Genomic DNA, 13,434 nt, shown 5'->3' with positions numbered 1-13,434 from the left:
AAGCTACAACAAATTTGTCACAGCAGTAAGAAACTAATACAGTGCCCATACATCATTTGAATAAATAATATTGCCCACACAATGGAGTACTATGCAACTATTAAAGAAAATGAGAAAAACCTCTGAACAGCTTTGGAGTGATATACTGTTAAATGTATAGGCAAGGTATAAAAGGGTATCATTGGTAGACTACCCTTTATGTAAGAAAGAAGGAGACAAAAGAAAATACGCACGTATCAGTTTATTGTGCAAAAGAAGTGCAGTAAGGATAATTGAAGACTAGAGAAATTAGGCACCTATAGGTTGAATGTGGGAAGGGGCTATATAAAAGAGAGGGGTGGGAATAGGTTAGCTGGAATGAGGAGGGAGATACCCTTCTTGGAGTGTGTCTTGCTGTATAGCTTTGATTAGTAGAACACAGTTATGTTTTATATACCCCCCTACCCTACAACTAATTAAAACTGACCAGACATAGGGAGAATATAAAGTATAAATATTACAAATAAATAACCTAACCATTCTGAAGGAGCCCAGGAAGAACTAACCCAATTCACAGGAAAACAGTATTTTGAGTGGATATTTATTGTAAAGGGGAAAAGAACAAAAAATGTACTTTAGTTAGTGAATCTGTTTCTCACCGGGGTATATATTGGCAATTTTAGAATTATTTTACTTGTCTACTAGGAGTGAAGTGAATATATTATGGAAAATAATAGCCAGGTTTCTCACTGTCTGATAAAGAACATATGAGGATAGGGAAAGACTAGAATGAGGCGTCATAATGGATTGATCAGAGATACCAGCATGAACTCCTGGTTTAGTGTATGTGCATGGGTTAGTACATGTACATGTCTTTGCTGAATAGGTCCAGGAACAATGACCATAGCAACAAACACATCTAGAGCCCAGGTCTTGATTTCTAAGTACTATTCTCCAATAAGAGGAACCAGGACTCCTTGAATAAGTGGTTAAATTCCAGACCTGGGACAGGGACAATATATATGGACTATCTTTTGATCACAGAAAATAAAAAAATATTCAAAAAACGTTGGGGTATGTCAAAAGGACCTAGGAGCCAACTTGAAGGAATTTCCAATAGCCAAGACAATAATTTAAACCATAAAGTAAATAATGGTGGTACTAGATTATAACCCATAGGATAAAATGTCCATGAGACCATATTGCTATAAATAATTTGGGTGAAGAAGGAACAGCTTTTCCAGTGAACAAATACAGATGGAATGAAGAAGATACAAAAATCACCACTAGGCAGATACTACAGTAATAATTGTTGCATGTAAGATCCCACCAATGGGTGCGGAGATCAATGGACACAAGTGTGAGTAGTAGCAAGATATTAACTGAGTCTCAAAGTATCTCCCCAAAGGTATTTATCAATTAGAAAACCAAAAATAGTAAGTTTACAGTGGAGAGACTTGCTAGGCACCACCTTAACCAAGTGATCAAGGTTAATATTACCAGTAATAAGACATACTGACATCAGGTATCCTCTGATATGGTGCAATGAGAAAGACACAATAGCATTCTGTGGTTTAAGAATAATAGCAAAAAGTGCACAACCTGAATCTAATTGTCAGAAAACACTAAAAGAACCCAAAGTAAAATAAATTCTTCTAAATAATTGACCAGGACTTATCCAAAATACTTATCATGAAAGCGAAGGAAGGAATGAGGAACTGTCACAGATTGGAAGAGACTAAGGAGACACAACAGTTAAATGCAGTGTGAGATCTTAGATTGGATCCTGGAACAGAAAAGGGACATTAGAAGAAAAATTGGTGAAATATCAAAAAGATCAGTTGTTTGGTTCATTTTATTGTGCTTATGTTAATTTCCTGGTTTTGATCATTGTACTTTGATATTATAAATTGTTAATATTAGAGGAAGCTAATAAATGAAGGGTATCCATAAACTCTCTCTGTATTAGTTCTGTAATTTTTCTGTAAATCTAAATTTTTATTTATTTATTTTTATATTTTTAATCTTGTTCTTTTTTAATGTTTTTTTTTAATTTTTAAGAAATATTTATTTATCTTTGAGACAGAGAGAGAGACAGTGCGAGTGGGGGAGGTACAGAGAGAGAGGGAGACACAGAATGCAAAGCAGGCTCCAGGTTCTGAGCTGTCAGCACAGAGCCTGACTTGGGGCTCAAACCCATCGACTGGACCATGAAATCATGACCTGAGCTGAAGTCAGTCGCCCAACTGCCCCAATGTTTCTTTATTTTTAAGAGAGAGAGAGAGAGACAGAGCATGCGTGGAGGATGGGCAGAGAGAGGGAGGCAGAATCTGAAGCAGGCTCCAGGCTCTGAGCTATCAGCACAGAGCCCAATGCAGGGCTCGAACCCACGAACTGTGAGATCATGACCTGAGCCAAAGTCGGACACTTAACTGACTGAGCCACCTAGGTGCGCCTTATTTATTTATTTTTTAAAGTTTATTCATATTTTTTTTGAGAGAGAGACAGAGAGACAGAGAGAGAGAGAGAGACAACAAGTGGGGGAGAAACAGAGAGAGTGGGAGAGGGAGAAAGAATGCCAAGCAGGCTCTGCACTGTTAGCACAGAGCCCGATTCAGGACTTGAACTCACTAACCATGAGATCATGGCCTAAACTGAAATCAGATGCTTAACCAACTGAGCCACCCAGGCACCCCTAAAATTATTTTAAACTAAAACATTTATTAAAATGTGGTTTCACTATTATTTTGTACTTAGTAAGATTATTGAAGAATAATGACACTTTGAATTGTTACCTTAATGTTAACTATTAGAGATATTTATAGGGGATATATTTTTTTTTTGTCTCTTAAAAATTCTCCTCCTCCTGCTGCCCCACATTCTTAATTATCTTAAGGAAGAAAATGAAGTAGAAACAAGACACATATGAGAAGTGTAAAGATTTTAACAGCAAGCCTGCATTAAATTATTTTTAAGAGTAAGGTAGGGTGAGAGGGAGAAAGAATACATGTTATGAAGATTTATAGAGAAAACAAAATTATTAAAGCTATAGTACCATTTTTTAATTAACAGTTTTGTGTCCCAGACTCTGTATATATTGGCCGTTCAGAACATGCTTTACTGAGTTAATAAATAAGTAAAGTGACCACCCTTGTGCAAGCAATGAAAAACTAAAAATGAATTAAAATTCACTCTGATCAGATTTATGAAACAGAATTATAGTTGAGGGAAGCAAAGAAAAAGAAAAGCCTTCTGGCAGTCTATAACTGGATTCATTGATCTCATTTAAGTTTGTGAACAAACCTAAAACCATTGTGTCCCCTTCAGAGAACTGATTGAAGGGTCCTGGACCCAATGTCAGCAGGGAAAGGCTAGGTAGCACAAGATAAGCTTGGTGGCTTGACCCTTGTCATTTAGTTGTTTCCCTCTGTAGAGATAAGTACCTGTGGCATCAATGACCTCATTATTTCACTTTCATTTCCTACCCTTCCTCAATATGGACAGAATATAGGAAATCATAACTATTTTCGTTAACTCCTCTAAGTGATTCCATTAAGTGATTAATATTTTGCCCCACATTTAAAGAGATTTGCTGAAGATTTTTAGCAACCTCTTTAAAAGTCAAATAATGTATTCAATGTATTTACCGAATCCCTCATAATGTAGTTAAATTAGCTTATTTCTATCCATTTCAACTTTAGTAGAAAAAGAAACCGGAAGGTTGTCACTGTCTTGAACTTCAGGTACTTGAAGACCACTAATAGGCCAAGATGCTCTTTTCAGAGAGCCTGAACCCTGATGAACAGATTCGTCATCTGAGTCAGTTACAGATTTAGTATGTGACTCCTAATCTTAACTGTGCAGTGCCTGACTTCTTTATGTTCATAAAGAATGAGCCTCCTGCTAACTGGATATCTACATGCAAAAGAGTAAAGTTGAACCCTTACTTCACACCATATAAAAAACTAACCCCAAATGGGTCAAAAACCTAAATATAAAGCTAAAACTATAAAACTCTTAGAAGAAAACACAGAAGCAAATCTTTATGATTTTGGATTTGACAATGGTTTCTCAGATATGACACCTAAAGTACAAGCAACAAAAGAAAACATAAATTGGATTTCATAAAAATTAAAAACTTGTATTCATGAAAGAACACTGTCAAGAGAGTAAGAAGACAACCCAAAGAATGGGAGAAAATATTCGCAAATCTTGTTTGATGATGATCTAGTGTCCATCATGTATAAGCAACTCCTGCAGAGTCAAAAACAAAAACAACCCAATTTAAAAATGAGCAAAGGACCAGAATAGACATTTCTCCAAAGAAGATATATAAATGGCCAAAAAGTCTGTGAAAAAATGTTATTAGTTATTAGGAAATTTCAAGTCAGAACCACAATGAGAAACAACTTCAAACCCATTAGAATGGGTAGAATTAAAAAAAAAATAAAAGAAAAGAAAAAGGAAGATAACAAGTTTGGGCAAGGAAGTGGGTAAATAGTAAGCCACATACCTTTTGGTAAGAATGTAAAATGGTACACCCACCAAGGGAAACATTTTTGTGGTTCCTCAAGAAGTTAAATATAAAAGTAGGTGATCTAGAAATTCCACTCCTAGGTATATACTCAAGAGTTGAAAAGCAAATGTTCAAACAGAAACCTATATAAGAATTTTCACAGCAGCATTAATCACAACAGCCAAAAAGTGGAAATATTAATGTCTGTAAACTGATGAGCAGATAAACAAAATGTGGTGTATCTACACAGTGGAATGTTGTTTAGCCATAAGTAGGAATAAAGCTCTGACTCATGCTACAACATAGAGGGACCTTGGAAAGATTATGTTAAGTGAAATAAGCCAGACAAAAAAATAATATTGCATGATTCCATTTATATGAAATGTCCAGAACAGATCAATCCATACAAAAGCAGACTAGTGGTTGCCAGGGATTGGGGTGATGGAGAGTGACTGCTTAATGGGCATGGGGTTTCCTTTTGATGAAAATGTTATGGAATTCAGTAGCAGAGATGGTTATACAACATTGTAAATGTCACTGAATTGTACACTTTAAAATGATGAATTTTAGGGGCGCCTGGGTGGCTCAGTCAGCTAAGCATCGGACTTTGGCTCAGGTTATGACCTCATGGATCGTGGGTTCGAGCCCCGCGTTGGGCTCTGTGCTGACAGCTCAGAGCCTGGAGCCTGCTTTGGGTTCTGTCTCCCTCTCTCTCTGTCCTTCCCCCACTTGTTCTCTCTCTGTCTCTGTCTCTGTCTCTCAAAAATAAAATAAAAACACTTAAAAATTTTATAAAATGATGAATTTTATATTATTTGCGTTTTACCACAATAAAAATAAACCTCAAGAATAATCATGAGTGAGGGACAAAGGTAACGGGGATAAGGACTGGACAGCAATGAGTTTCAGAGGGTTAAGTTGAAGAGAGTTCCAAATCTAAGTTGGTGAGCTTGTGTTGACATGGTGATCTTTTAGTCAGGGCACTTCCTGGCCACTTCTGGTTCTGGAACCATCTCCCACTTGCTCGTCCTTCCACATACAGAGTTGGCTGCTTTCCTCCCTCTTCACTCCCTACTTTACATTTTGGGCTCCTTGTTGCCACAAGACTCTCTACCAAGCAGACACTGTACTCTCTTGTTTTCCTCAGAACATTAAACCCTTCTTATTTCAAGAAGCTTTCACCTCAAAAAAACAAAACAAAAGCAAAAAACAGATGAGAGGGCATAAGAATGGCAGGTTGTTGGGAGTTATAGGGGTTTAAGCAATTTCAGAAAGTTCTCATAATAGTTATTGCTGCTCTAATTTTTATATATTTGAAAAAGCATGCATTGAGTATACATTATATTTTATGTTGCAGAAACAATCCTATCAAGAGTCCATGCTGCTATATAGACAAATTCCTACAAACTTAGTGGCTTAAAATAACACAAATTACTATCTTATACTTCTGGACATCAGAAGTCTGACACAGGTGTGAATGGGCTAAAATCAAGGTGTCTGCAAGAATCTCCTTTTCGAGAGTCTAGGGGAGAATCTGTTTCCTAGCATTTTCCAGTTTCTCCAAGCCACCTGCATTCCTTGTGGGGGATCCCTTCCTCCATGTTGCAGTCCAGCAACATCACATCTCTCTCCCTCTCTCTCTCCCCCTCCCCCGTCTCTCTTTAATTTTAACTCCAGTATAGTTAATGTATAGTGTTATGTTAGTTTAAGGTGTCATTATAGTGACTCAACAGTTCTGTGCATTCCTCACTGCTCATGTAAGTGTGCTCTTAATGCCCTTCACCTATTTCACTCCTCCCTATCCTGCCTCCCCTCTGGTAGCCCTCAGTTTGTTCTCTACAGTTAAGAGTCTATTTTTTTGTCTATTTTTTTCTTTGCTCACTTGTTTTGTTTCTTAAATTCCACATTGGTATTTCTCTCTCTCTCTCTCTCTCTCTCTTTTGTCCTCACCTCTCCACTTTTAAGAATTTGTGTGTTTAGGGGTACCTGGGTAGCCCTGGGTGGTCGGTTGAGCATCTGACTTCGGCTCAGGTCATGATCTCACGGATCGTGCGTTCGAGCCCTGCGTCAGGCTCTGAGCTGTCTGCACAGAGCCCAGAGCCTTCTTCAGATTCTGTATCTCCCTGTCTCTCTTCCCTTCCCCTGCTCATTCTCTGTCTCTCTCTGTCTCTGTCTCTCTCTCTCTCAAAAATAACCATTAAAAAACTAAAAAAAAAAAAAAAAAAAAAAGAATTTGTGTGTTTAGATTGGGTCCACATGGATCACCAAGGATAATTTTCCCATCTCAAGGTCTGTTCCCTTAATCACATCTGCAAGGTCCATTTTGCCACAAGATAATACATTCACAGTTCTAGAGACTACTGTGTGGACATCTTTAGGGAGCCAATGTTCTGCTTACCACATACATATACACAAACATCTGGTTATTTGCAGCATGACTCACCCTTGATGATAAATTCCTTGAATTTAGATGATAAGTTCCTTGAATATAGAGCACATACCTTAGGCATTTCTGAGTCCTGCTTAGCATACAGCACATTATTTTATATATATTAAATATGTATTTTTTGGTTTATAACTATACCTCATTTCTTTAACACCAAACTAACAATAGACATACAATCACGTATTTTTTAAATCTTGAGTTTGTTGTCTATACACAGTAAACGGTGAATAAACTACCTGACTTATCTTTACATGGATCATAACTGCTTTGCTTACAGAGTTCTAGAGCACAGCAAAGACTTATGGAATCTTCCCTCATTCTTTCTGCTTTCCGTTTTCAGTTTCCATTCCGTTATATAATATCAAAATGCTTTTCTGGCCACTCAAGTGATACGAAATTAGTTTAGGTATGCCATCTAATGGCATTTTAAGAAAGTATTCATTTTTCTTTGATACTTCGTTTACTTGAGTATAGCCACCATCATGAGTAAGAGAGGCTAAACAAAGCAATGGGAAACTGAAGTTTGCTGATGATATGAAAACATCATTCTAACTAGTAGTATAAATCCCCTCTAGCTCAACTTGAACCAAAGTTGTAATGAAGAGAAAACTTTCTGATTTGAAGTCTTTTACAAATTCTTATTAATCAGACTCCAGTGACTGATTTAATTTCCTGATTAGCTTACTTAAATTGAAAACTATTTGGTTTCATCTCCAATATGCATTGTGTTAAATCCCTGCCAATCATTGATTATAATTATGTAGCATCATGGAAAGCAAAAGGGCAAAGACCTCAAACTAGACTGTGCATTACAGTCTCCTGGAGAGCGTAGAACAGTGACAGCATGCCCGGCCAGGAAGAGATCTGATTGGTCTGGGGTGGGACCTAAATATCCCAAAGCCCTGAGTGAGTAGAATGTACAGCCAGTTAAGAACCTGGGCACTGGTATGAGATGTAGCTGAATCTCTAATTCTTGTTCTTTTCCCTGAATGAAAAAAAAAAACCGAATAATATGGAATGATTGAGTTATTATTTATCTCCTTTTTTACCAAAAAAAAAAAAAAAAAAAAGTAGAAGTAAGAAAAAAAAACTGGGAAAAGTATTCTAGTCATTAGGCTTTTCTTTAATAAGAGTTTTGCTTTATTTCTTCTCTTTACCCCTTTTATTGAGATGCCATCAAATAGGAAAAGCACCAAAAGACATGCCGTCATGGGCTAAAGGCATTAGTACATATGATGTTTCAACTGGGATTTTTAAAAATATTTTAAAGAACTTACAAAGACAAGAAATCTTCTACCCTAGTGGCCCATTCCTTACATTTTCTGAGTCCTGCCCAGTCCCAGGGGCTCTGGGATATGAGGTCAATTCCAGACCGGCTTTAACTGTTTGGGCTCACTCAACATATAGGATGGAACCTATAGGTAGCTTCAGGTGTATTGTGATAACAAAATTCTTCAATTTAGTAATGGGTTCATCGGTACTCTTATTATGCTTCATAACTTATAAATATATTCTCTAGAATGTATCAAATGTTTTGTGATACTTTTTTTTTCAATAAAAGAATAGCTCTAAACCCTAAGAAAGATGTTAGAAGTTTAATTCCTTTAAAAAGGAAATATTTGAGGACCCACCTAATCTTCCAAAATTTCTTCAGATTATGTTTCTCTCTAGCCTGTCCCAGTTAAGATCAGAACTCAAGTAGCTTTAAGGTGGAAAGCTGCTTTAATAGTGTTGATCTACATTCTTTTTATCATCCTTCCTTGAAATTAGAAGATAAATAATAAAGTCTATCCTGATCAACAAAGAAAAACTAATCATCCTAACCAAACACATGTTGGGAGAATCAAACTGCATGGGCCATTCCTGTACTTTTTGCTGGGTAGGCCAAGGATATAGGGTCTGACTGTTCTTTACATGGGCCATTACTCAGGGTTGTGTTTGCAGTGAGAAACCTTGAGAAATGAAGTAACAAGTCTTACCTAAGAGCAGCCTGGCTGACCAGTCACGGTAGAAGTAGTAGATTCCATAGCTCACTGTTCCTCCGCTGTGTCCCGAACCCATTGTACCCACCTCAGCATCCAATTAAGCCAACCTGCATGCCCTCTTGAGACTTGAGGGGCACAGGGAAAACTCATGCCAACCTCAAGCTCATGCTGCTTACTGTGCTCTGAGTAGTGAAGTCCTCAGTCTCTGATGGAAGTGTCTCCTGTATTCTGCCAGCGTCCAGTAAATAGTAACAGGCTAATTTGTTATCTTGCAAATAGGATAAAATCCCACACCCTTCACATATCCTGACTTCAAGGGAATGGATGTAAAAATCTATAGTTTCCAAAGATCTTGGACAAAAGACTCTCTGGGCATATGACATTCTTGGCTGGTTCATATGCCTAATGTTTAATCTCCCCTAGGTCACTTTTCTGTGTTACAAAAATTCAGTTTCCATTCTTTAAATTGTCCCATTCCCCCAAAAGAAATCGTTGTCCTGCACAGGACACTCTTAATAGCAATCATGGCAGCAACCATGAATACTTATAAAGTGAAAGACACTGTTCTGAGGACTTGAGACATTGTCCTATATACTCTCTTTACACGACCATCATTATCCTCAAAGCAACCTTGTGAAGGGGATACTGTTACCTCCAGTTTATAAACCAGGAGGCTGAGGCACAAGTCATACAGTTAGGGGTAGAGATGGGATTCAAACCTAGCTGGTCTGTCTTTAGTCCTCACTTTTAACCACTCACCATACTGCCTCACAGTAGGACCTTCTATCCCCAGGGCCATAATGAACCCCAGAAGCCAAGAGATCTTTGTTTGAAACCTTAGGAAAATAATTTCAGTCAAACCTTTACAACGTTTCATAATACTTCCTGACAATTAGGCAGTTAGACAATACCAGGCAATTAGACAATCTTCTACTTTGCTACTTCTACTTTGCTATCAGCCTATGTCTAAATCCAGTGTCAAGTTTTCACAGTGTGTATTAATTTCCTATTGTTGCTATAACAAATTATACTTGAAGCTTAAAACAGCATAAATTTATTATCTTATAGTTCTGGAGTCAGAAATCCCAAGCGGGCTGTGGGACTGTGTTCCTTCTGGGCTCTAGGAAAGAATCCACATCCTTGCCTTCTCCAGCTTCTAGAGGCTACCTGAATTCCTTCTTTGGCCCTTCACTCTATCTTCAAAGCCAGCAGTATAGCATCTTCAAATCTTTTTTTTTCTCTCTGACTTTGACCCTCTGTCCTCTCTCTACCCCTTATTTTTTTTTAACATTTATTTATTTTTGAGACACAGAGAGACAGAACATGAATGGGGGAGGGTCAGAGAGAGAGGGAGACACAGAATCCGAAACAGGCTCCAGGCTCTGAGCGGTCAGCACAGAGACCAACGCAGGGCTCGAACTCACGGACCGCGAGATCATGACCTGAGCTGAAGTCGGACGCTTAACCGACTGAGCCACCCAGACGCCCCATCTCTACCCCTTATAAGGACCATTGTGAATACATTGGGCCCATCCAGATAATCCAGGATAACCCAGGAGCTTCCTTAGCTCAAACTCCTTAACTTAATCACATTTCAAAGTCTCTTTTGCCATGTAGGGCAACATATCCACAGGAGGTTAGGATGCACATATTTGGTGAGGAGAGGGGCATCATTCTACCTCCCCTACACTCTAAGCAGTTACGTCTTCCTTTGGTATGGAAATTTTTATACTAGGATCTAGATTGGAGATTTAAACGCGCCAATTTACCAGATAATTAGTAATCCATTTCATCTTGGCTCCAAGGATAGAGGCCCAAGAGCATTTTACCTTTTGGGGCCAAAGAGAACAATACTGCTGGAGTATGTCATAGAAACTTTAACCACTGTAACAACATAAAAACTTAATTATTTGAAAATGTACCTGGAGTCGAGCATTCATAAGCATAAACTCCTGTTGGTTTTTCATGTTTTCATTCATAGATTTTGAGAATATAAACCCCATCTTCACCTAAAATGTAAAAAAGCAATGAGGCTTAAAATGATATATTCTACATGTATCCTCATATAGGATGCTTTGGACTGCCCATATAACAAATACCAGATACCAGATACCATATAAAAATGTAAAAAAAAAAAAAATCAAATTCTGAGCTAGGAACACAGTGTGGATTACAGTCCTTTCTTCTAAGTAGCTGTCTGATCTTGGGCAAACTTAACCAGCATGGCCAACATTTGCTAGCCTATGACCAGCTGACTGAACGAAGATGATTTCAGAATCTCCTCCTTCTCTATAGGTATACAGCTCCATGTTTCCTGATTTTGCTTCCCACTGTAAATCTTGAAGAACTGAATACTTAAAAACAAACAAACTAAAAGATCACTCTCTCTTCTGTGAGGGACAGTTGTATAGACCTTCTATACAACTGGATGACAGAAACTTTGCTTCTGAGAAGGGACGATTCAGAAGATGCATTGAGGACACCCTGAAGACAGATTTCTCTGTGCTCCTTGCATTTGTGTTTAGGAAGTTTTAGGTGTTTCCAGGTCACTATGTCAACACTCTTCCTGTGATCCCTGGCCCTCTCCTATATACCCCTATTGTGTCAGCCACTGGTGATATCCCTTGGCCATCCTCTTCTGGCTTCACCTTTCTTCTCTTCAGCTTCTACTGAAGGTCTCAAGAGGGGAAGACCATAATGACACTTAAATGTCCTGGGAAAAGCAATTTTTAAATGAATACATGGTATTGCCTATCTTATTTATCATGCTTAGGAAGTTCTTAAGTGCTCTATCACTTCTAGGGAGCCAAAATTTCAATTTTTTGTTCTTAATCCAATTGGGTAGGTACAGAAGGCCTTCGGTTTATTATTAATTTTACTTTCAGAAGATTAAAAAAACTTAGGGGAGCTACCACCGCTCTCCCCTCAATAACAGTGCTGATTCTCTTTGGTAGGCTACCAAGCAGGTTGTGAACCTCATGTCGGACCGACCAGCCTCAGTGCTTTCCAATGGACCCACACTCTTCTGTAGGAAACCCAGCAGAGCTTATGTTTTTCACAGCCTTATCATGAAATAGTGGGTTCTGGCTAGCTGGGGAGAAGATGATGGGGGAGGGAGGGAATTTTGTGCCAGGTGGTAGAATAGTTATCCTTGCTAACTAGGTTCCAGGCGAGTGGGCACTCCAAGCCAGACTTCAGTGACTTCCCTGTATTCTTGCCAAAGATGCATTCTTGATTTACAGGGACCTCAGAGCCAGAGTCAGCCTCAGTACTGGGCATAGGAGGCTGAACAACTCACTGGAGAGAAGAGGCAGGTCATGAGGTTTCTCTTCCCCTCTGCCACAGCCCCACTCCGTCCCCTGTCCAGAGAGTTAGAGGCCACCCACTGAGGGTAGGGAGATGTAACAGAAGTTCTTTCCTTTTTCTGAACTTTGGCACCCCGAGTCAGTTGTCTGCAACAGCAGGCCAGAACTTCCTTGAAGGAAGTAGCAATATATTATCCATCTTGGAAGTCCCCATGATGTTTTTTTCCCATAAATGTTTGCATAGAACATGAGTGATAAAAGAGAAATCAAGCTTAGGTCACTTGCCATTCTTTTTTTTTTTTCCTGCACATAGGAGTAGATGATTGAATTTTTACATATGTTACAAACATTTATGAAGAAAACAGCTGTCCTCTAATCCCATTCCTACACACACACTCTCACCCTGTAAATTATAGAACTGTGTCTCTTGCAGTGCCCCTGTTGAGAAGGGGGTGGGATCTCTCCTGAAGTGGAGAGACAGTGCTCACATCAGACATCTAGGGAGGAGAAACTATCTGGAAGGTTAGGGTATAGACTTACGTGTTCCTGGGCCTCAGTTTCTTGGTCTTGCTCCCAAGGGTTAAATGTAGAATCCAATCAGGATGAAGAAGTTCCCTGTGGTCCCCAAGGGAACCCACACCTGAAAATAAGTGTACCACACCTTGTGAACTATGTCCCAGAGTTCAGTATCTTCAACCTTCCCCTCCGTCCCCACCCTAACAAAGGCATTGTCCAAAATCTAAGCGGTTCCTTAAGGTGTCCAGAATACTTTCAGCTTTCTCCCATTCACAAAATATTTATCAGAAAATAAGCAAGAGTGATCTTGCAATAGGGATAACTTTGAATTCACCAAATTGAATAAGGTGTCTTTCAAAAATTACAACTTTATCACTGGTGACAAATGTCTTACTACTTACAGCTTAGATACCAGTGTGTCTCAAGGAGCTGAGAATGCTGATTCGCGTCCCTTCTGCCTTCATTTTTCCTTTGATTACTCCTGAGACCTTAGAAAGGGCTCTTCAATGCCTCAGGCCCTCAGCTATGCCATCGTTTAAGATGGGAAGAGGTATATCTGAGGAGAATAGGTAGGGGCTGCAAGTTCCGGGCAGCCCTACTCCTGTCACCCCTGGGAACTATGATTTGATTTTACGAAAGAAAGGAAGGAAGGAAGGAAGGAAGGAAGGAAGGAAGGAAGGAAGGAAG

General features: G+C 38.9%; 1 protein-coding gene across 3 annotated transcripts in view; it reads right to left on the bottom strand.

Annotated features, from left to right (window-relative positions):
• Positions 1-13,434, bottom strand: part of PLGRKT (plasminogen receptor with a C-terminal lysine) — a 43,347-nt gene that overhangs the window by 29,158 nt on the left and 755 nt on the right. Inside the window, exons 1-3 of one of the 3 annotated variants that reach the window (XM_049643033.1) lie at positions 13,149-13,434; positions 12,772-12,871; positions 10,849-10,935 (exon numbers count right to left, since the gene is read on the bottom strand). In XM_049643033.1, coding sequence (XP_049498990.1) covers positions 10,849-10,929 — 81 coding nt within the window. In that variant the 5' untranslated portion in view covers positions 10,930-10,935; positions 12,772-12,871; positions 13,149-13,434. The other 2 variants (XM_049642964.1, XM_049642891.1) reach the window with 2 other exon arrangements.

The sequence above is a fragment of the Panthera uncia genome, chromosome D4 (assembly GCF_023721935.1).
Source record: "Panthera uncia isolate 11264 chromosome D4, Puncia_PCG_1.0, whole genome shotgun sequence".
In the NCBI taxonomy this organism is placed as follows: Eukaryota; Metazoa; Chordata; class Mammalia; order Carnivora; family Felidae; genus Panthera; species Panthera uncia.
This window is presented reverse-complemented; position numbering and strand designations above follow the sequence as displayed.